The sequence below is a fragment of the Desmodus rotundus genome, chromosome 1 (genome assembly GCF_022682495.2).
Source record: "Desmodus rotundus isolate HL8 chromosome 1, HLdesRot8A.1, whole genome shotgun sequence".
Classification (NCBI taxonomy): Eukaryota; Metazoa; Chordata; class Mammalia; order Chiroptera; family Phyllostomidae; genus Desmodus; species Desmodus rotundus.
The window spans coordinates 163,659,775-163,684,158 of NC_071387.1; the positions used below are offsets into that span (position 1 = coordinate 163,659,775).

Consider the following 24,384-nt stretch of genomic DNA (forward strand, 5'->3'; position numbering starts at 1 on the left):
AAATGTCCATACTACTTAAAGTAATATACAGATTTAATGCAATCCCTATTAGAATACCAGTGGCATTCTTTTAGAATTAGATCAACTAATCCTAAAATTTATATGACACCACACAAAAGACATCAAATAGCCAAAGAAATCTTGAGAAAGAACAAAGTGGGAGGTATCATACTTCCTGATAACATACTGTACTACAAAGCTACAATAATCAAAACAGCATAGTACTAGCATAAAAACAGTCATATAGGTCAATGGGATTGAATAGAGAGCCCTGAAATAAATCTTTGCTTATGTGGTCAATTAAACTATGACAAGGAAGGCAAGGATATACAATGGGGTAAAGGCAGTCTCTCCATAAGTGGTGTTGGCAAAACTGGACAGATACATGCAAAAGAATGAAATTGGATCACTTTCTTACACCATATACAAAAATAAACTCAAATTGGATTAAAGACTTAGATGTTAGGCCTTGAACCATGAAACTCCTAGAAGAAAACATAGGCAATAATCTATTTGACATTGCTCTTGGCAATATCTTTTTAGATATATCTCCTCAAGTAAGGGAAACAAAAGAAAAAATAAACAGTAGGACTACATCAAACTAAAAAGTTTTTGCATAGCAGAGGAAGCCATCAGCAAAGACAACCTATTAAATGGAAGATATTTACAAATGATACATCTGATAAAGGGTTATATAAAATATGTAGAGAACTCATATAACAATACCACCCCCCTCAAGTAATCCAATGTATAACATTTTACATAATTTTTTATTGTAATAATGGATAAATATGTACAAAGAGCTTTTACAACATTTACTGATTTTCCCCCTTAGTTTTATTTATTAAAACTTTTAAGATAATTATAAATTTATATGCAGTTATAAGAAATAATACAGAGATATCTGGTGTAACATCGCTCATTCCCCCCATGGGAACATCTTGGCAAACTATAGTAAGGTATGCCGGTCAGGATACTGACCTTGATGCAGTCAAGATTCACAACAGTGTTGCCCTCACAAGGATTCTTTGTGCTGCCATTTTGTAGCTAAACCCCCTTTCTTCCCTGTGCTTAACCCTGCAGTCCTCGATCCCTGGCAACCACTAATTGTTTCTCCATCTCTATGATTTTGTCATTTCAAGAACGTTATATAAATGGAATCATATAGTATGTAACCTTTTAGGATTTCTTTTTCTTTCAGCATCCTTTTGTGTGGAGATTAATCAGAGTTGTGTGTATCGGTAGTTTGTTTCTTTTTATGTGTGAGTGGTATTCCATGGCATAGATGTTTAACCAATTGTTTAACCATTCATCCATTGCAGGACATCTGGGTTGTTTCCATTTTGGCTAATAAGAATAAAGCTGCTATGAATATTTTGTGTGCAGGTTTTTGTATGAGAATAAATTTTCATTTCTAAGTGATAAATGCCCAAGAGTGCAATTACTGGGTTGTATAGTAATTACAGGTTTAGTTTTGTAAGAAATTGCCAACCTGCCAGAGTGACTATAACCTTTTGCATTCCTACCAGCCGTGTATGAGTGACCTGTTTCCTCCGGTCCTTACTGTCATTTGGTCTTATCACTATGTTTAAAATTTAGTTGAGAGCCATTCTAATAGGTGTGTGGTGATATCTTGCTGTTGTTTTAATTTGCATTTCTCTGATAGCTAATGTAGTTATCTTTTCATGTTTTTTTCCCATTTGTATATCTCTTTGGTGAATATTTTGTCGATGTCTGTGTTAGTTTGCTAGAGCTGCCATAGCAAAATACCACAGACTAGGTGGCTCAATCAACAGAAAGCTGTTTCTTACCATTTTAGAGGCTGGACATCCAGGATCAAGGTGTTTGCAAGTTTGATTTCTCCTGGATGAGGCCTCTCTCCTTGGCTTCTAGATGTTTGCCTTTTCTCTGTGTCCTCACATAGTCCTGTCCTACAGCATCCCAGAGGTCCATCAGCCTTCCTTTACTTTGTGCTGGCTCTCCCCTTTAGTCCAATCGGCAGTGTCTCTGCTGGTAAAATTCCATCTCTTAAATCCATGAGTTGTACCCATGATCTCTTTGTCAAACGATTTTCTATATATACCCTTGGCATTCTTTTCTGAAGACATGTTCTTGATTTTTGCTATGTAGATAGGCTGAAAAGTTTCTTCAAGTTCTGATTTACTTTTGCTTTATTTTTTTCAATTTATCTCTACTCATTTTATAGTGAGCAATAAGGAGAAAGCAGATAGAGTCTTCAACCCTGCTTAGACATCTTCTCAGCTACATATTCAAGCTCATCACATTTAACTTCTCCTTTTCATAAAACACTAGAACATAACACAGCCAAGTTCTTTGCCACTTTATAGCAAGGATTGCCTTAACTCCAGTTTCCAGTAACATTTTCCTCATTTCCATGAGATCTCACAAGAATCACCTTTAACATCCATATTCCTACCAATAGTCTCTTCAAGGCAATTCAGGGTTTTTTTTTTAAACATGCAAATCAAAGTTGTTTCAGCCTCTACCTATTACCCAGTTTTAAAGTCCCTTCAACATTTTTAGGTGTTTGTGACAGCAGCACCCGCCTCTTATTCTTGTTGCCAAAGTCTGTGTTAGTTTTCTAGGGGCTGCTGTAACACAATACCGCAGACTGAATGTCTTAACCTAAGTTTGTTTCTCACAATTCCAAGAGTTTGGAAGTCCAGGATCGAGGTGTTGGTAGATTTGGCTTCTCCTGAGGCTTTTCTCCTTGGCTTGAAGTTGTCTGCCTTCTCAGTGTGTCCTCATATGCTCTTTTATCTGTGCCACCATTGGGGTCCCTCTTTCTTCCTATGAGGCCACCAGTTGTGTTGGGTTAGAGTCACACATGTGATCGCATTTAGGCTTAATTGCCTCTTTAAAGGCCCTATTTTGGCTTACACTCACATTAAGTATTAGGGCTTCATCATGTGAATTTGTGGGGGAACACATCAGTCCATAACAATATCCTTTGTCCCTTTTCAAAATGCATTGGTTGTTTTTTTACTTTAAGTTTTGGGAGTGGTCTTTATATTCTAGATAGTGTAGTCCTTTGTCACATATGTGGTTGCAATATTTTCTTTTTGCTTGTAACTTGTTTTTTTTCCTCTTCTTGAAAGGTTTTTGTTTTGTTTTTTTCCTTGCCCCCCGCCCCGCCCCCGCACAGAGCATGAATTTTAAATTTTGATGAGATTCAATTTATCGGTGTTTCCTTTAATGGATCGTGCTTTTGGTGTCAAGTCTAAGAACTCTGTGCCTAGCTATGTAACTTTTAAACTGTTCTGCCACAATGAAGGAAGAACAATTAGAGATTGCAAATTATGAATTTTCTTTTACTGGAGAGAATTTGTTAATTATGGAAAGAAGATTCACTCAGATGAATGGGGCAGGTCACTCATGAGCAAAGAAACTATTATGGGGCAATTTTTTTTTTTATGGGAGACAATTCTTAATGGGTTTTTCTAATGTTTGCAGTTCTTCTGAGTAAAGTCATTGATGGGTTTTTTTCTGGACTGTCTTGTTAGAATATTTGTATAGCGAGCAGCATTGGGAAAGAGCGATAATGTTTCCCTCCTGTACAGGTTCTCTTAACTGGTAGCATCAGCAGCAGCATCTGCTTGGTCATCCAAGCTGGAAATGGGGGCACCCTTGTCTCATTCAGTCACCTTCAGTCACTGCATCCTGTTGACTTCTACTTCTCAGGAGTTCACAAATCTGTCCTACATTTTTCATTCTTACTACTAACTACCCCGATTCATTACCTCATCCTCTCATGTAATTTCTATCATGATGCTCTCCGGATGTTTTTGGTCTTTAGTTTTCAGAAGTTTGACTTAAATTGTGTATTTAATGAATTTCTTTGGGTTTATCCTATTTAGGGCTTACTCAGCTTATTCAATCTGTAGTTTTATGTTTTTTGCCAAATTTAGGACTTTCTTAGCCAATATGTCTTTCTTTCAATCCCAATCTCTTTATCCTTTCTGGCAAGATTCAGATGACAGGAAATGTTAGTTGTTTTGTTATAGTTCCTCAGGTCCCTGAGTTCTGTGTTGGGGGGATTTTGGTTTCTTTGTCCTTGATCTATTTTTTCTCTGTTATTCAAGTTAGGATATTATTATTATTTTTGTATTTTTTCTTTGTTTATTTTTAGGATGAAGTGCCTATAGGTTGATTTTACTGACAAAGATAATAAAGAATTCAAATAATAAGGACAACAACAAAAACGGAATCAACTGTTAAGGATGTACATGAAACTCAAACTGAGTCTTTCTTGACAATGTAGCGACCTACTTAATCACTAGCGTTTAACCTGTCAACTTTTATTATGACTTCCTTTGTGTGTGTTGCAGTTCAAAAAATTCTCCACTTTTTCAACTGACCCTTTGATCCAATTACAGAGTGATTGGTAATTTATACAAACAGTTTTCAGGTTTTAGGTAGTGTTATATTATGGGCTTTGTTAGAATCTAATGGGGATTTAATATTTTCAGAGTTTTCCTGTGTAATATAAAAGAAGTTTTGTCTATAGCACTAAAGGACAGTTACTATGTTATAAAATATAAGAAGAAACAAGGCCTTCCTTCATGTAAGTAGCAAGTATTTTGAAATCGCCTCAACAGTTGTATAATAAAATATAGTTATTGTAGATGTTTCAAGAAGTTTTTTGTGTGTAGTATTTGGGCTGTTCAAGGTCTGAACTAAACATGGGATTGGATCTGTTTCCTGTAGGATGATGGTCTGGAGGACAACGAAAAGAATTTCTATGAGTCTGATGAAGAAAAGATGGACAAAAGGAAGAGGACTTATGCTATGGATCCAGACCACAGACTTCTAATTCGGAATACAAAGCCTTTGCTGCAGAGCAGAAATGCAGCGGTATGTTCAACTCCTTAGAGAAATAACTCTCACAGATTTGTTTTAAAAAGCCCTTGGCCTAAAATTCCCAAGTAATGTCTGAAAGTTTTAGTAGTCTTGTGAGAAAAAAAGTACAACAAAAATGCCAAACAACAGTAAATGTAAGACCCCGTAAACTGATTTTTTAAAAATGTTTATTAGTTTTAGAAGAAACTTTTTATTTCAAGCACCCTCAGGTGCTATATACTCTTTGTGTATATGTAAGACCTTTGTCATATATTTCTTAGAGCTCTGTAAACCAACTAGAAGTAAAGTAGTATTAACATATCTTCTGAACCAAAGATAAGATGATGGGACTTCTCTGTAGCTCTGTTTTTGTAGTTGTCAATGTTAAAGTGGATACTTGCAGTAAATGGGAAGTTTGGACTTGATATCTGGATCTAAGTGTACAGGCATGTAGGGGAAGCAGAGTTCTCATATTTTAAGACAAGAGAAATTTTGATCACCCTTATAACGAGAACCAAAGATTATATGTAAGGTTCTGCATTTTTGCAAACCAGTATCATTTAAAATGCTACTCTTTAAGAGGAATTGTTTTAATTATAACTTAAATGTACTGATTTAAAAAAAAAATCAGCCTACTTATTACTGTTATCTTTAAGTGTCTGCCTTCATTTGGAATGGCATGTTTATAATTCTTCAAAATATTGCCAGTCTCCGAACAGCAGCAGCATTGCTAGGAAGACTGTGGGATTTACAGTATCCTGTCAAGCTCTGCTGTAGATTGGCTGTCAGATCTTGGGTTGTTCATTTAACATCTACTTTCTTTTTTGAGGATGTACTAGCTTTCTTTTCTGTGGTTGCAGTAAACAAATTACCACAAACTGGGTGGATTAAAACAACAAATTTGTTTTCTCATATTTCAGGAGGTCAGAAGTCAAAATCTAGGTATCAACAGAGTTGGTTCCTTCTAGAGGCTCTGAGGGTAAAACAACCTTTTGCTAGCTTATTGTGGGTGCCAACAATTCTTGGCATTCCTTAGGTGGCTTATCATTCCATGTCTGCCTCCATTGTCAAATTGCCTTCTTCTCTGTGTCTCTGGGTGTCTTTATTCTGTCTCTTATGAGGACATTTTCATTGAATTTAGGACCCACTCTAATTCAGTATGATCTTGTCTTGATCGTTACATTAATATAAACATCTGCAAAGAGCTTATTTCCAAATAAGGTCACATTTGAGGGTGGACATGAATTGTTGGCAGCAGGGGTGGAGGGGAACACTAATCACCTGTTACAAAGGGTAACAATATATTTATCTTATTTCATACGAATTTTATAGGAGTTAAAGGAAATAATATGTCAGAATGTTCTTCAGAACTGTAGGGTGCTCCATTGTTCATAGTTCTGAATGTTTTCACCCTTTATCTTTTAGGTGGTTATGGCAGTTGCTCAGCTGTATTGGCACATAGCACCGAAATCTGAAGCTGGCATTATTTCTAAGTCACTAGTGCGTTTACTTCGTAGCAATAGGTAGGACATGGTTTTATATATATTTTCTTTTGTATTCCTTCAGAAGGAATGTTTGAACACATATAATGTGTCTTTTGGGCATTTAATACATAGCTCTGATTGTATTTTATCAATAAGATTTGATACTAAAAAAGATCATTATAAAATATTTTATATAATGTATCTCAGATTTTGTGATAAATATTGAAGTTTTTAAATCTCAAGCCTAAATAGCCTAAAGAATTAAAAAAAAAAAAAAAACTTTTGGCATACAATACATGCTATCACCAGTAGCCTAGTATTTGTGTTTGATATTTCTAGGTTTGACAATAATAATGTTTGGGAGTTCTAGTAAATCTGGAGTCACTGAAAACTATACTAATGTATTATCACATTGAGTATAATTATATTTCATTTTATTTTTAAAAAATATTTTATTGTTCAATTACACATGTCTGCATTTTTTCCCCACCACTCCCCCCAACCCCAGCCAAACCCACCTCCCTCCCCCTTGGTTTTGTCCATGTGTCCTTTATAGTAGTTCCTGAAAACCCTTCCCCCCATTGTTCCCTCCCCCTGCCCTCTGGTTATTGTTAGATTATTCTTAATTTCAATGTCTCTGGTTATATTTTGTTTGCTTTTTTTCTTTTGTTGATTATGTTCCAGTAAAAGGTGAGATCATATGGTATTTGTCTCTCACTGCCTGGCTTATTTCACTTAGCATAATGCTCTCCAGTTCCATCCACGTTATTGTGAAGGGTAGGAGCTCCTTCTTTCTCTCTGCTGCGTAGAATTCCATTGTGTAAATGTACCATAGTTTTTTGATCCACTCATTTACTGATGGGCGCTTAGGTTGCTTCCAGCACTTGGCTGTTGTAAATTGTGCTAATGAACATTGGGGTGCACAGGTTCTTTTGGATGGGTGTTTCAGGGTTCTTAGGGTATAATCCCAGCAGTGGAGTTGCTGAGTCAAAAGGCAGTTCCATTTAGTTTTCTGAGGAAATTCCATACTGTTTTCCACAGTGGCTGCACCAGTTTGCATTCCCACCAACAGTGTTCTAGGATTCCCTTTTCTCCACATCTTCTCCAACACTTGTTTGTTGATTTGTTTATGTTGGCCACTCTGACTGGTGTGAAGTGGTATCTCATTGTGGTTTAAATTTGCATCTCTCTGATGGCTAGTGATGCTGAGCATCTTTTCATATGTCTCTGGCCCCTCTGTGTGTCTTCCTTGGAGAAGTGTCTGTTCAAGTCTTTTGCCCATTTTTTGATTGGGTTTTTTGTCTTCCTGCAGTGTAGTCATGTGAGTTCTTTATATGTTTTGGAAATCAGGCCCTTGTCTGAAGTATCATTGGCAAATATGTTTTCCCATATAGTTGGTTCTCTTTTCATTTTAATATTGTTTACTTTAGCCATGCAGAAGCTTTTTAATTTGATGTGGTCCCATTTGTTTATTCTTTCCTTTATGTCCCTTGCTTTAGGGGACATGTCTGTGAGGATGTTGCTATGTGGAATGTCTGAGATTTTCCTGCCGATGTTTTCCTCTAGGACTTTTATGGTGCCACGACTTATATTTAAGTCTTTCACCCACCTTAAATTTATTTTTGTATATGGTGTAAGTTGGTGATCAAGTTTCATTTTTTTGCATGTAGCTGTCCAGATCTCGCAACACCATTTGTTGAAGAGGCTATTTTTACTCCATTCTGTTGCTTCTTCCCCCTTTGTCAAATATTAATTTGACCATAGAGATTTGGGTTTATTTCTGGGCTCTCTGTTCTGTTCCATTGTTCTATGTGTCTGTTTTTATGCCAGTACCAGGCTGTTTTGATGACAGTGGCCTTGTAATACAGTTTGATATCAGGTATTGTGATCCCTCCTACTTTGTTCTTCTTTCTCAGAATTGCTGCAGCTATTTGGGGTCATTTATGGTTCCATGCAAATTTCTGAAATGTTTGTTCTATATCTGTGAAATATGGGTACTTTAATAGGGATTGCATTGAATCTATAAATTGCTTTGGGTAGTATGGCCATTTTGATGATGTTAATTCTTCCAATCCATGAGCATGGTACATGCTTCCATTTGTTTGTGTCTTCCTTCATTTCTTTCTTCAGTGTTGTGTAGTTTTCTGAGTACAGGTCTTTTACCTCCTTGGTTAAGTTTATTCCTAGGTACTTTATTTTTCTTGTTGCTATATCAAATGGGATTTTTTTTCCTGATTTCTGTTTCTGCTGTTTCATTGTTGGTATATAGGAATGCCTTTGATTTCTGAGTATTGACTTTGTATCCAGCTGTTTTGCCAAATTCATTTATTAGGTTGAGTAGTTTTTTGGTGGAGTCTATAGGATTTTCCATGTACACTATCATGTCATCTGCAAACAGTGATAGTTTCACTTCCTCCTTTCCAATTTGGATGCCTTTTATTTCTTTTTCTTGTCTGATTGCTGTGGCTAGGTCTTCCAATACTCTGTTAAATAGGAGTGGTGAGAGAGGGCATCCTTGTTTTGTTCCTGATCTTAGTGGGAAAGCTCTAAGTTTTTGTCCATTGAGTATGATGTTGGCTGTAGGTCTCTCATATATGGCCTTTATTATGTTGAGGATTGCTCCCTCTAGTCCCACTTTGCTGAGTGTCTTTATCAGAAATTGGTGCTGTATCTTACCAAATACTTTTTCCACATCTATTGATATGATCATGTGATTTTTTGTCTTTGCTGTTGTTTATGTGGTGTATTATGCTTATTGATTTGCGAATATTGTACCATCCTTGCATCCCTGGGATGAATCCCACTTGGTGATGGTGCATGATCTTTTTAACGTATTGCTGGATGTGGTTTGCCAATATTTTGTTGAGGATTTTATCGTCTATGTTCATGAGTGATAATTGGCCTGAAGTTTTCTTTCTTTATTGTGTCGTTATCTGGTTTTGGATTAGGAAGATGCTGGCTTCATAAAAAGAGTTTGGGAGTCTTCCATCTTCTTGAATTTTTTGGAATAATCTGTGAAGGATAGGGGTTAGCTCTCCCTTAAATGCTTTGTAAAATTCTCCTGTGAAACCATCTGGTCCAAGGCTTTTGTGTGTTGAAAGCTTTTTGATTACTGCTTCAATTTCATTAGTTGTTACTGGTCTGTTCAGGCTTTCTGCTGCTTCTTCATTCAGTTTTGGAAGATTATATTTTTCTATAAATTTGTCCATTTCACCTGGGTTTTCAAATTTCTTGGCATATAGTTCTTCATAGTAATTTCTTATAATCCTTTGTATATTTCATTTTATGTAAAGCAGTACATATGCTAAATTATGTAGGTTATGACAGAATCGCTGCTTCCTGTAAATTAGCAATTTGTAATTACTGTAGTTTGCTCTATTTTTTATTGAGTTTTTAATTTATATATTTATTTTTATTTTGGTATAGTTGGTATACAATGTTATATTAGTTTCAGGTGTGCAGTATATTGACTCAACATTTACAATACCTTTAAGTGTGATCACCAACTTAGTCTAGTTATCTGTCAACATCATTTTCTCTATTTAAAAAGAGAGTTATATTCTTAATAGCTACTGATTTTAAAGAAATGTCTACTCCTTTTGTTTCCTGTAGATAGGTAGGTAGGTAGATAGCAAGAATACCTTTGCTTTTCATTTTACCTCACAGTAATTCAGCAGTTTAGGTCAACAATTCAGAAAACTTTTAATGAGTTTCTGTGACATGTACTTTCAAAGTTTAAGATCAGTTTTTCTGTCCTTTGTTCTTTTTGTGTGTGCATGTGTGTTTAACACCACCATTGTTTTAGTTGTTTAGCTTATCCTGGATATTTTGCAATAATTAGTTATTTTAAATTAAAAAATTTTTTCATTGAGTGTTTCCCCTAATAGTGTTGCGAGGAAAAGATACATATTTATTTTTGTCCTTACCTCGAACTTAGTTCCACAACTTTAGGCCTAGACTGGCTATTGCCATTCCTTGGTAAGATAATACTTTCTTTGGGTTTCAGTTCCTTTCTCAGTATTTACACACAGCCATTCCTTTTCCTTTTATTAGTTCAATAGTTTTTGTTTTGTAAAACTAGTTGAGAGATTATCAGAAGCACCAGGCATGCGTCTTTCACGTGAAGCCTTATACCAGATTCAGTTCTACCTTCATTTCTTAGCTATTTGGGTGTAAAAATAACATGACTGCTTTTTAATCTGTCTTTGACTCATGGGAGAGTTGAGTGACATAATGAGCCTTCCAATCAAGTCTTTATATGAACTCTACAAGCATGTTTGTTTCATCAGGCTTAAGAACACCCTCCGTGCGTGGGTTCAGAGCAGCCACTGAATTGGCTTTTACATTTTAGGAATACAGTGTTATAAAATTGGTTTTAATTTTTTCTCATGATGAAACAAATCTAATATACTAATAGTTTATAGGGAAATGTACTTTAAAATGAGGCATAAATATCTAAAATTTACTAACAACTGTTCAGTATTATATTTAAGAGTTCAACTCAATATGAGCCTTATCACATTCTTTTTTTTTTAATGTACTGTTTACTTAAAGATATTTCATTGGAAAATATACCCAGTGAAAATTATCCTTTAATTTCCAGGGAGGTGCAGTATATTGTCCTACAGAATATAGCAACTATGTCAATTCAAAGAAAGGTAGGTACGTTGACAATACATGATTCAAGAGAGAAATGAGTGCTTTAGTATCATTAAATGTATGTTTATATTTATTTTTGTTATCCAGGGTATGTTCGAACCTTATCTAAAGAGTTTCTATGTTAGGTCAACCGATCCAACTATGATCAAGACACTCAAGGTAGGCGCATTTTCATTTTTCAGATGCTCTAATATGTGTTTTCTTTGAAGATACTGCTGTAGCTTCTAGCATCTGTAAAATGGAGATCTGCTTTAAAAACACACAGATACGTTTAGCGATTTTCTTTATACTTCCTGAAATACATTATTGTATACTATTTACTCTGATACATGCTAATAATATTGAATCGGTCAAAAAGTTCATTGGTCTTTTCCCATAAGATGGCTGTAATAGCAATTGTTGTCTTTAACTTCATTTGAAATAATTTTATTAGATTGTATTGGACAGCTAACATATCAGTGTTCGTTAAAAAAACCCATCAAAATTAGTTAATTTTTGTGTAGCCATTTTAATATTAAAGATGGAAGAAAATAAGCAACATTGTCAGCATATTATGCTTTATTATTTCAAGGAGGCTAAAAACGCAACTAAAATGCAGAAAAGGATTTGTGCAGTTTTGGAGAAGGTGCTGTGACTTACTGAATGTGTCAAAAGTAGTCTGCAAAGTTTTTGTGCTGGAGCTTTCTTGATGGACTATGCTTCACAGGTAGAGCAGTTAATTGATAGCAATCAAATGGAAACATTAATTGATAACAACATTATACCATGTGAGAGATAGCCAACATACTGAAAATATCCAAATCAATAGTTATTGGTGAAAATGAAAAATGTGTCTTTTATTTTACAGAAAAACTAAACAGACTTTCTGGCCAACCCAATACAAAGTGAAAACTTGCTACCCACACCCTGAATAACTCAGAGTATGCTGAAGGAGACAGGTGTATAAATAGAGAATTTAATAGTCTGTGTGTTAAGTGATGTTACAGAGACATGAATTGAATGCTGTGAAAAACAGGAAAGTAGGGTTCATTCTCTGGGACAGTTAGAAAAGATCTGTGAAAAAGATGATGTTCGAGTGGATCTTAAAAGAATAATGTATTTTTGAGAATTGTTGTTTGGTGGTTTGATTGGAGATTTTAGAGTTGGGAAAAGGTGATATGTAGGTGCAGTTTATGCTGACACGGATTATGAGAGTGTTGTGTTCAGGGAATGATAACTATGGTATAGAGTTTAGCTTGGCTATAACACTATAATGATTAAAACAGTGCGAAAATAAGACAGAAAAATAAGATTGACCCAAGATGGTAGAGGAGTAAGTAGAAGCTACACTAACCTCCTCCCAGGACCAATCTAGAATTTCAACTAAATTGTAGAGAAATTATCCTGAATAACCACATGGACTCCAGCTGGAGAGTAGCCTCATAGCTTGGGACAGACAAAAGAAACCACTTCACCACAACGTGACTGGTAGGCAGTTTGGAGGAGGTGCAAGAGAACTGTCTGGGCCTCCATGGACGGCAGCTGAAGTTCTAGAGGGAAAGTTCAGTGGCTGGGGGATTCCCCTTGAGAAGTGTGGGATGTAAATCACAAGCTGAGCTCCCCAACCTACAGCACCAGAGCTGGGGAAGTAATCCAGGTAACATCCAGTTGTAAAAAGCAGCGGAGTTTCTGCCAGGGAGAGAAGGCTGGAGACACAGATAGTCTCTTAAAGGGTCAACACACAAAATTGCGTTTGTAGTCACTTACCCTAGGTTCTGGCAGAGGGAGCACAGAGATGGACTAGAGACACAGGAGGAGAGTCTGGGGTTGGTGGCTTCGGGGAGAGAACTGGAGGAACAGCTGCCAGGATCCCTGTGCTGAGTCATCCCCCAAAATGCAGAAGCCATCTTTCTCAGGCACAGCACTACCCACAAAGTCACATCAGCCTGAATGGAAACAATAACCCCACCAGTAGGAATTACTCTGCTGTACCCTGTGGAGTTTAAGCCAGGCTGCTGAGTACACCTTTAGGCTATATCAGTGATTAGTTTAACAACTAAAGTGGATCTCTGGGAGCTCAGAGACTTTAGCTGACCCTCCCCCTGGGCTTGGTGCTGATATCTAAGCTGGCCTTGGTGCATAGCCTGGTTCTTTCTGCACAAAAACAAGCCAGCAGAGGGAGCCACACTTTGTGGTTTGCTGCTTACAGCTCTAACCAAGTAGTTCAGGGCCAGTCACAATCAGCCTCTGATGAAGTCCTACACCAGTCTTTGTAGATCTACCTAATATATACAAACAAATATAAAGAAGCAGCTAAAATGGGAAGACAAAGAAGCAGACCCCAAATGAAAGAACAAGAGAATTCTCCAGTAGAACTAGATGAAATGGAGGCAAACAATTTATCAGATAGTTTAGAGTAATGATTATAAGGATACTCCAGAGTGTGAAAAAAGACATATAAACCATTAAAAAGGACCATTCAGAAGTAAAGAATGCAATATCTGAAATAAATAATACACTGAAAGGAATAAAAAGTAGGTTAGATGAGGCAGATGATTGAATCATTGATTTGTAAGACAAGGTAGAAAAAATACCCAGGAAGAGGAACAAAAAAGAAAAAAGAATTTTAAAAATTAAGAGAGTTTAAGAAACCTTTGAGACAACATAAAGCACAACAACATTCACATCATGGGAATACCAGAAGGAGAAGAGAGTGAGCAAGGGATCAAGGACCTATATGAAGAAATAATGGCCCAAAACTTTTATAATCTGGTGAAGGAAAAAGACACACAAGTCCAGAAAGCACAGACAATCCCAAACAAGTTGGACACAGAGAGGCCTACACTGAGACCCATCATAATTAAAATGGCAGGTTTAAGACAAGGAGAGAATCCTAAGAGCCCAAAGAGAAAAACAGGTAGTTCCCTACCAGGGAGCTCTAACTAGACTGTCATCTGATTTCTCAACAGAAACATTTCAGGCCAGAAGGGAGTGGTGTGAAATATTAAAGGTGATGAAAACAAAGGACCTACAACCAAGGCTACTCTACCCAGCAAAGCTATTGTTTAAAACTGAAGGAGAAATAAGCAGCTTCCCAGACAAGAAAAAGCTAAAGGAGTTTGTTAACACCAAACCAGTGCTGCCGCCAATGTTAAAGGGCTTGCTTTAAAAGGAAGAAGAAAAAGAGACCAAAAAAAAAAAAAAAGGAAAGAAGTCTAACAATAAAACAGAACTAAATACATATCTATCAATAATCAACTTAAATGTAAATGGCTTAAATGCTCCAATCAAAAGACACAGGGTAGCAGAATGGATAAGAAAACAAGACCCACATATATGTTGCCTCTAAGAGACCCACCTCAGATCGAAAGACACACATTGACTAAAGGTAAAGGGGTGGAAAAGATACTCATGCAAATGGAAAGGAAAAAAAAAAGCTGGGCGCTAGTACTTATATCTAACATAATAGACTTTAAAACCAAGGCTATAGTAAGAGACAAAGAAGAGCACTACATAATGATAAAGGGAACAATATTTAGGAGCACCTAAATATGTGAAGCACATCTTGATGGGCATAAAGAAAGACAACCACAGAAATATAGTCATAGTTGGGGATGTTAATACTCAATTGACTTCAGTGGATAGATTTTCCCAGCAGAAAATCAATGAGGAGAAAGCGACCTTAAAGAACACACTAAATCAAATGGATTTAGTTGCTATTGTTAGAGCATTTCACCCCAAAGCAGCAGAAAAAACATACTTTTCAAGTGCACATGTAACTTTTTCTAGGATAGACCATATGCTAGGACACAAAACAAGTCTCAATAAATTTAAGAAGATTGAAATCATATCAATCATCTTCTCTGATCACAATGTTGTGAAACTAGAAATCAATCACAAGAACACTGAAAAACATGCAAAGGCATGGAAACTAAATAACATGTTCTTAAAAAGTGAATGGGTCAACAATGAGATCAAAGAAGAAATGAAAAGATACCTTGAAACAATTGAAAATAAGAACACAACAATCCAAAATCTGTGGAACACTGGGAAAGCAGTCCTAAGAGGGAAATTCACAGCATTACAGGCCTATCTCAAAAAACAAGAAAAAGCTCAAATTAACAATGAAATTCACACTAAAAGGAACTTGAAAAAGAACAGTAAACAAAGCCCAAAGTGAGTAGGTAGGAAATAATAAAGATCAAAGGAGAATTAACAAAATAGAGTAAAAAAAAAAATGATACAAAACATCAATGACTGGAAGAGCTGGCTCTTTGAAAGGATGGATTGACAAGCCTTTAACCAGACTCATCAAGAAAAAGAGAGGGCACCCACATAAATAAAATCAGAAATATAAGAGGATAAATAACAACTCACACCAAAGAAATACAAAGGACTATAAGAAAATATAAACAACTATATGCCAACTAACTGAACAACCTGGACAAATGGATAAATTCCTAGAAACATACAGTGTTCAAAAAAAAAAAGAAAAAGAAAAAAGAAAGAAAGACTCAGAGAATCTGAATAGACAGATGACACCTAGTGAAACAGTGCCAACAAACAAAAGCCCTGGACTGGATGGCTTTACAGGTGAATTTTACCAAACATTCCATGGAGAACTAATGCCTCTCCTCAATTTCAAAAAATTCAAGAGGAGGGAAGTCTCCCAAATGCATTTTACGAGACCACCATTATTATCCTACTTCTAAAATCAGATAAAGAACTACAAAGAAAGAAAATTGTAGGCCAATATCCATGAGGAACATAGACAATAAAATCCTCAATGAAATATTTGCAAACTAGATACAACAGTGCATCAAAAAGGTCATACACCATGATCAAGTGGGATTTATTCTGTAAATGCAAGATTGGTTCAGCATTTAGAAATTGATAAATGTGATTCACCACATAAGTAAAATGAAGGATAAAAGCCACATAATCATATCAATAGATGAAGAAAAAGTATTTGATAAAATCCACCCATTTATGATAAAAACTCTCAGCCAAATGGGAAGAGAGGGAACATACCTAAACATAATAAAGACCAAGTATGACAAACCCACTGCCAGCATCATACTCTATGGGCAAAAACTACAAACGTTGCCCTTAGGATCAGAGCAATTACACAAGAAGAATTAAGAAGCATCCACATTGGAAAGAAAGAAGTAGAACTATCTTTTTTTGCAGATGACATGATACTGTACAGTACATAGAGAACCCCAATGATTCCACCAAGAAACTACTAGAACTGATAAATGAGTTCAGCAAAGTAGCAGGATACAAAACTAATACCCAGAAATCAGTTGCATTTTTATATGCCAATAACAAACTAACAGAGAGGGAAATTAAGAAAACAATCCTGTTCACAATTGCTTCAAAAAGAGTAAACTACCTAGGAATAAACCTAAGCAAGGATGTAAAAGACCTGTACTTGGAAAATTATGACACTGAAGAAAGAAATCGAAGAAGGTACAAATAATTGGAAGCACATACAATGCTCATGGACAGGAAGAATTAACATCATTAAAATGTCCATACTACCCAAAGCAATCTATAGATTCAATGCAATTACTACCGAGATTCCAATGACGTATTTCACAGAACTAGAACAAATATTTCAAAAATTTATATGGAACCACAAAAGGCCCCATAGCAATACCAATCTTGAGAAAGAAGAACAAAGTTGGAGGAATCATACTATCTAGTATCAAACTATACTATAAGGCCATAGTAATCAAAACAGCATGGAACTGGAATAAAAACAGAGACATTGATGAATGGAATAGAATAGAGAGCACAGAAATAAACCCACACCTTTATAATCAATTAATATTTGATAGAGGAAGCATTCATATATAATGGGGTAAAGATAGTTTATTTAATAAATGGTTCTGGGAAAATTGGACAGGTATGTACAGAAAAATGAAACTAGACCACCTTCTTATATCACACACAAGAATAAATTCAAATGGATTAAAGACTTAAACCTGAAACCATAAAAATTGGAGAAGAAAACAAAGGCAGCAGAATCTTGGACATTGCTTATAACAGCAGTATTTTAGTGGATATATCTCCCCAAGCAAGGGAAACAGCAAAAGTAAACAGCTGGGACTCTATCAAACTAAAATGTTTTTCACAGCAAAGGAAAACATCAACAAAATAAAAAGAGAACCCACAGAATGGGAGGACATATTTGCCAATACATCTGATAAGGGGTAATATCCAAAATTTATAAAGAACTTACAAAGAGTCAACACCAAAAAATCAAACAACCCAATTTAAAAATGGGCAAAGGACCTGAGTAGAACTTCTCCAAGGAGGACATTCGGATGACCATTAGACATATGAAAAGATGCTCAACATCACTAATCATCAGAGAAATTCAAAGTAAAACCACAATGAGATACTACCTTACACCTGTCAGAATAGCTATTATCAATAAATCAAACAACAAGTGATGGAGAGGATATGGAGAAAGGGAACCCTTTTGCACTGCTGGTGGGAAATGCATGTTGGTGCTGCCACTATGGAAATCAGGATGGTGATACCTCAAAAAAATTAAAAATGGATCTCTGCCTTTTGACACAGCAATTCCACATCTGGGAATATATCCAATGTAACCCAAAACATTGTTTTGAAAGAACATAAGGACCCTCTGGTCATTGCAGTGTTATTTACAATCACCAAGATATGGAAGCAGCCCAAGTGTCCATCAGTAGATGAGTGGATAAAACAATTATGGGAGATTTACGCAATGGAATACTAGTTGGCCATAAAAAAAAGAAGATAATTTTACCCTTTGCAACAGTATGGATGGACCTGAAGGACATTATGCTAAATGAAATAAGCCAGTCGGAGAAAGACAAATACCATATGATTTCACTCATATGTGGATCCTAATGAACAAACTAAACTAAACAAGGGGAATAGAGACAGAGTCAGAGAGAGAGAGTAGGATGACAGCTAAATTCAGGGGGAGCTGAAAAGGTTGAGAGATTGAGCAAAAAGGAAAAAAGACTCATCGTCATGGACAACAGTTTGATGATTGTGGGGACAGGAGGGTATAAGAGGACTAAATGGTAATGGAACAATACAATAAAAAATTAAAAAACATTAAGAAATACAAATGTCAGTCAAAAAGTGTATACATGCATGCAGTCGAAAGGAATATACAGCAAAACCTTACCAGTAATTATTTTTCAGAGGTGATGTTTCAGATGACTTTTTCTTTCTTTTTTGTGTTATGATTTTTCTACTCTGATTTTGCATATTTCATGGCATTTTTCAAGAAAAGGAAAATTTAATATGATGAGAACAGTCCCCTTAGAAAAAAGAGAAAAATAAGTGGAATAGAATGAAAATCTGTAAATATATCCATGTGTATGAAAATGAAAAATATAATAAATAGAGGAAACATTATACAAGGGGGAAGGGTAGACTATAAATGTGGGAATGATGAGTTATTCCCATGTAAGCCGAGTTTAATCATAAGAAAATCCAAGACACACCCAAATGAGGGATAATTTACAACATAATTGGTTTGTTATTACCAAAATTGTCAAGCGGTGAAAGTCAAAAGAAAGACTAAGAAACTTAGACTGAAGGAGACTAAAGAGACCACTAAATACAATGTGTGATATTGAACTGGATCTTTTTATTGTACATTATTGAGATAATTGGTGAAACTTAAGTGGGGAGTGACAGTTACATAGATGTGATTTGTCAGTGTGAATTTCTTGATTTTCTTGGTTGTATTTTGGTCTGTAGGACAATGTCCTTGTTTGTAGGAAATAGTCATAGAAGTATTTGGGGATGATGTGGTATCAGATTGGCAACTCTGGTTTCAAATGGTTCAGATCAAAAAGAGTTCTTTTTTACCTTTTCTGTATGTTGAGAGTGTATTTAAAAATTATACACAAAATTTAAGTGTCATCAAAATAAAATGAAAAATCTAGCCATAATCTGGGAGAAAATATACCATTACATATATCTGCAAAATGACTAGTACCTAGAATATATGAATAACTCTTACAATCTGTGCCTTTCAATTGGAATGTTTAGACCATTACTCTTTAATGTAATTATTGGTATGAATGTTTACGTCTATGCCTTGTGTTTTTTGTTCGTCCCATTTGTTCTCTGTTCCTTTTTTCCTTTTATGCTTTTTTTAGATTAACTGAATATTTTTTGAGTAAAAACGATTTTTTTATTGAGCCTGTTGGAAATGGGCTTTTAATTGCATGTTTCTTGTAACTAAAAATGCAGAAGAATTAAAATGTGTTAAGAATTTGGGAACACATTAAGATAATTAATTGGTGTCTGAAAAAGAGAGATTACATGGAGGGCAGGTGTTTAATTTGATTAATAAAAGAAAAACGTCAAACTACCTTAAATTGTTTAGATTAATTAGATATAAGTTGTAAAATTGGGATAAATAATTAGTGAAGATGAAGGATTCTCTTTTTAGTACAGTCATACCCTGGTACTAGTCAGCTTCAGAACTCATCAAACCCTGAACTCGTCACATTTTGACAAGAAAAAAATATTTCAGCACTGGGAGCTTGGTTGGGACTCATCACACTTACTAGAACTTACATGAGTCACGGAGCCACCCTACAAGAGAAAACGCTTCATCGTTCAGTACTCATTGGTTTCGGAAGTTGTCATGAGTTCCGGAACAAATTAATGACGAGTGTGGAGGTACCGTTGCAATTACTTTTTAAGCACTCTGTAAATATCTGTTCTCTCCACGGAGATGTAGGGAGACAACGTTCACCTGAGGGGTATATGCCTCACAACTTTTACCATTGTGATTTTTTTCAAAAACAGAAATTACCTTTATATTAAATGTCTAGCCTTAATTAAATTCATCTGTTTTTTGTTTTAAAATATCTACTTTCTTTTTTTTCTACTATAGCTTGAAATTTTGACAAACTTGGCAAATGAAGCCAACATATCAACTCTTCTTCGAGAATTTCAGGTATGTGTACAGTGCTAAGTATAAAATAACTTCTAAAACATCTGTTTAGTTTAAAGTTAAATATTTGTCTTTCTGAACTTTGAAATATATAGTTGTGTAAATAAAAGAGTCATTTGGGGCAAGATTGACAACTAAGACATTCGCTGGTTTGATTCTGGTCAGGGTACATGCTTGGGTTGCAGGCCGGGTCACTGCTTGCGAGAGGCAACGATAGATGTTTCTCTTCCTCCCTTTTCCCCCTCTTTCCCCCCTCCCTAAAAATAAATAAACATTCTTAAAAAAAAAGAATGAACATTCAATACAAATTTAAATTTTTTAAGGGTAATGGAATAGTAGTCCCTTTCATGTTTTCAGAGAATTTGAAAGACTGATTTACCTCTTGTTTGAAATTAAGTTACCTTAAGGATGCAATCTCTTTGTTCTGTCATATTTAGTAGTCCTTTGGACTTATGAAAATAATTACTTATCTGATTGACCACTGTTTCAGACATTGCCCTCTTAGCTTCATGTATTCCTTTAAAGAAAAAAAAGAAAAAAAAGATTGGTTTAAAATTGCTCCTGTTGTGGTTTTTTTAATTGTTGTTTTTGTTTTGTTGTAATTTTTAAACCATATATTCTGATGGATGAGATGCTTTCCAGCTACATACATTCCCAAAATGTTACTAAAAAATGACCTCATGGATATTATGCCCTTTCTGACGAAAGAGTCACCCCTGAAGACTTAGGGGAGCACAGCAATAGAAAACCTCATATTAATATTATGTTTTACGATTCATCAGCAGTTGTCTGAACAAAAGTCAACAAAATTTTCTTAATATGCTACACACTAATCACGGAGTTTTTCTCAATTCCCAGCTTTTGTAGATTTAATTTATTTTGTTGTCTTAATCTTTTAATATGCCTATATTAAATTTCTTTTTAGCTATATACACATTGTATTTGTTTTTGATGATGTGATCTTATGCTTTTAATAGGAATAATAGAATATTATACCATGTCCATGATTTATAATTTCATAACTTGATTAATAGACTTTCATGCTGTATTATTTTTCTAGTAAAATTTCCTGTAAAATTAGAATGTCTTAGATATCCACTCACCTTATATTTACTCTCTTTATATTTACTTGTGATACAGTATCATAAGTTCTTATCCAGAAATCCAAAGCTGTTGAACATTGCTTGAATTTAACCTTTACTTCATTTGTTTTTAAGTTTTTTAAGTTTTTGTCTTTGTGTTTACAACTTCCCTCTTTCCTGTTTTCATATGTAATCTGTTTGGGTGTACCTCTGCTGTCCCTTTCTTGCTATGTCAAGTTTACTGGAGTTGTAGGGAGTGAGTCTCAGGTAATTCAGTGGCATTATTAGTTGTATAGAGGTGACATGTTGGACCTGTTTCAGAATATTGGTGGTCCAGTCATTTCATTTAATACCAGATTTTTAATAATATCTATTGTTTAGTCAAGCTTTTTAATATATATCTTCATATATTCATTTTTATCATTTTTAATTTTTGTACCATGTATCTGTGTTCACAGATGTGTTTACTTATATATAATTTCTTGAGTAAAGTAGAGAAGTTTTCTAAAGACTCTCTTTCAGAAAACTTCTTTTTTTTGGTTGAGGAAATTAGGTAATCAACTAGGAAATAGTTTTTAAATATAATTGATCTTTCCTAAGTGGAACTAAGAGACTTTAATTTGTTTAATTTATTTCTTCAACATTTAATCATGTTTGTGCTACCATTTTCACTAAATTTGTAAGTTTTTACATATTTTTAGATTTTTCTCCTCCATTTGTCATTTAAGCACCTTTTAAAAGTATTATTCTGTTTTGTGTGTTAGAAAACCATAGCGTTAAGTAAACAGCATGTACTTCTCATTTGAGGTTAGGAATCATTCTGTAAAAGTTTTAGTTGCACATTGGATTTTAAATTCTATTACATATAATATTATATATAAATGTACATGTTAAATGTGCATTCATTTCTGTAAACAATAAAAGCTGAGGGTTTTTTTGGAAAGTTTAAGTGAAATTATTTAGGGTTATAAATTTTGTAAAGATGTTTTAACTTTCTGTTGTTAAATAATTTCATTACATATTTATTTTGAAGTTTGTATAAATATGTGGTTTACAGTGTATTTTTTAAAAAATTCTTTTAAAGAAAATTAATTTTTAAAAGTGTGGTGTTTTATTGTAAACTGAGTATTTATAAAGTGTTTATTGAAATGTTCTTCACTGTAGCTATTGTGATTTTACTGCCATTCAGATCCCATTTTAAAAGTAAAATGTTTGTCAGTAACATATTGGTTTTTTTCTTCCTCTTCTCCCAATTTTTAGATTTATTGTCTCTGAAGAAGCAAACCTTTTTTTTTTTCATAGATTCACAGATGCTGCTGGTTAAATGAACTGAAACCTCCAAAGAGAGTGTTCTCCTCATATCTTTCAGCCTTGCTCTTAAACTAATTGCTATCTTTGGGTGACTGCTCCCCACTATCTGTTTTGGAGTCACAAGCCACTGTGGCCACAAGGGACTGAAGTTGGCTTGAAAATGTACCCCTTTGATAGGCACATTGTTTAAGTATAAAAGAAACTAAATTAAGCTATCATATCAGTCGGATCTCTTCTTGTACATATAGATGAGATTATGTATGCTAGAATTCTTATATTGAAAAACTTAGTGTAATAGACATTTTTTGTTCACTTGATAGTACCAATGTATAAATTAATTGTAATAACATTTTTTAGACCTATGTGAAAAGCCAGGATAAACAATTTGCAGCAGCCACTATTCAAACTATAGGCAGATGTGCAACAAACATCTTAGAAGTCACTGACACGTGTCTCAATGGCCTGGTATGTCTGCTGTCCAACAAAGATGGTAAGTTGACACTTTGATTTCATTTTTCAAGTAATTTGTCATTTCAGTATTCTTGGTATTATTTGCAAATTGTAACATTTGTTAACATGCATTTTATTTTTTCCTGTTTGGCATTTTGTCTTTGAAATCACACACACGCACACACACACACACACACAGTTGTTTGTTGTTGTTTTAGTAAATTGGGTAATTATCTTGCAGACAATTCTGCTGTTGCCTAAACAGAACTAAGAAAGTATAGTTTATTTCTTCACAGTTTAATCAACTTTGTTGTACCCTTTCTCAGAGGTTTTATTTTGCTTTTCAGTGGCATGTAAGTTATGTATAATATTGGTTCACCTGCAGAGGGTGCTAAAAGCAGGCAAATGACTCTATTACCATAGAGAAGTTGCTAGATCAAAAAAATTTGTTGAATGTGTTACCGTCAAAGTTTTTTTCTAGAAATCCACCTAATAATTTTATATTCAAGATTAACTAGAAGTCATCACTTTGGAATAGCTTCATGTTTTTAAGCCAACACTATCTCAACATTTTATAAAACTGGTTAGGTAAAATATGTAATCTAGATTTCATACTGGTCTCTGGTGAAATGTCAGTTATTTCTATGGTATGGCTTTAGAATAAATGAGGTCATTTGGAGAAAGAGAAAAATGAGTCAACTGTCACCTTTAAAATTATTTAGGGGACTTTCATTATAATTGCAAATTTGATTAGAACAAGATTCTTTTTAAGAAAAGCATAATTTTCATTGTAAAGCCATTAAAATTACTTGTGGAATTCTAAATTATGTCATATCTAGACATAGGCATATATGACATAGCAACTATAAGTTTAAACATAACAAAATTGATTATTTTGTATATTTCATTTGAAAAATAACTTTTCATTACAATAGCTCTTTTATCCCTAATTATCTTTTCCCACATGTAGATCTCTTTAGAAAACTGTAACATTGTTAGAAGTACTTCTGATTAAAAAAAGAATTGAAACAAAATTTATCCACAAGAGTATTTTGTATTATGAACATAAAATTATAATCTTTTACCTATAAACTCAAGATGTTATATGGATAGAACATCTTTCTACATGTAGTATTAAAACTCTGAATAATTGTACCAACATAAATTATTAGGGATATAGATTTTTAAAAAAAATTAATTGTACAAGGTAATTAGAGGAGATAGAATGTTAAATGTATACATTTTATTTATTTCTACTTTTAACAACAACCTTTTTATCTATTTCTACATCACACCTTAAAATATGAGTTTAAAAACATTATTTTTATTTTTTATACTTTTAATAATGACTTTCTACTTGATCAAATAAGACATATTCCTTGGGAAAATATTTAAAATTACAGATTTTAAACACTGGTTTACCACAGTAATTGTTCTTTTGAAATTTATTTGTACATAAAAAGTACTACAAATTAGCACACTAACATGTTCTTTTTAAATACAAAGTACTGTGTATTCAAGATTCCTCAGTTTTATATTTCGATCCTTTTTTCTCCTGTGAAATTTTGAAAAAGTGTTT

General features: G+C 34.4%; 1 protein-coding gene across 2 annotated transcripts in view; it reads left to right on the forward strand.

Moving 5' to 3' along the window:
- Positions 1-24,384, forward strand: part of AP3B1 (adaptor related protein complex 3 subunit beta 1) — a 243,083-nt gene that overhangs the window by 81,040 nt on the left and 137,659 nt on the right. For both annotated transcript variants that reach the window (XM_045197878.3, XM_024563519.3), the window contains exons 8-13: positions 4,729-4,875; positions 6,286-6,383; positions 10,948-11,002; positions 11,091-11,162; positions 19,903-19,965; positions 22,713-22,845. In XM_045197878.3, the coding sequence (XP_045053813.2) occupies positions 4,729-4,875; positions 6,286-6,383; positions 10,948-11,002; positions 11,091-11,162; positions 19,903-19,965; positions 22,713-22,845 (568 nt within the window). The remainder of the gene's footprint in view (positions 1-4,728; positions 4,876-6,285; positions 6,384-10,947; positions 11,003-11,090; positions 11,163-19,902; positions 19,966-22,712; positions 22,846-24,384) is intronic.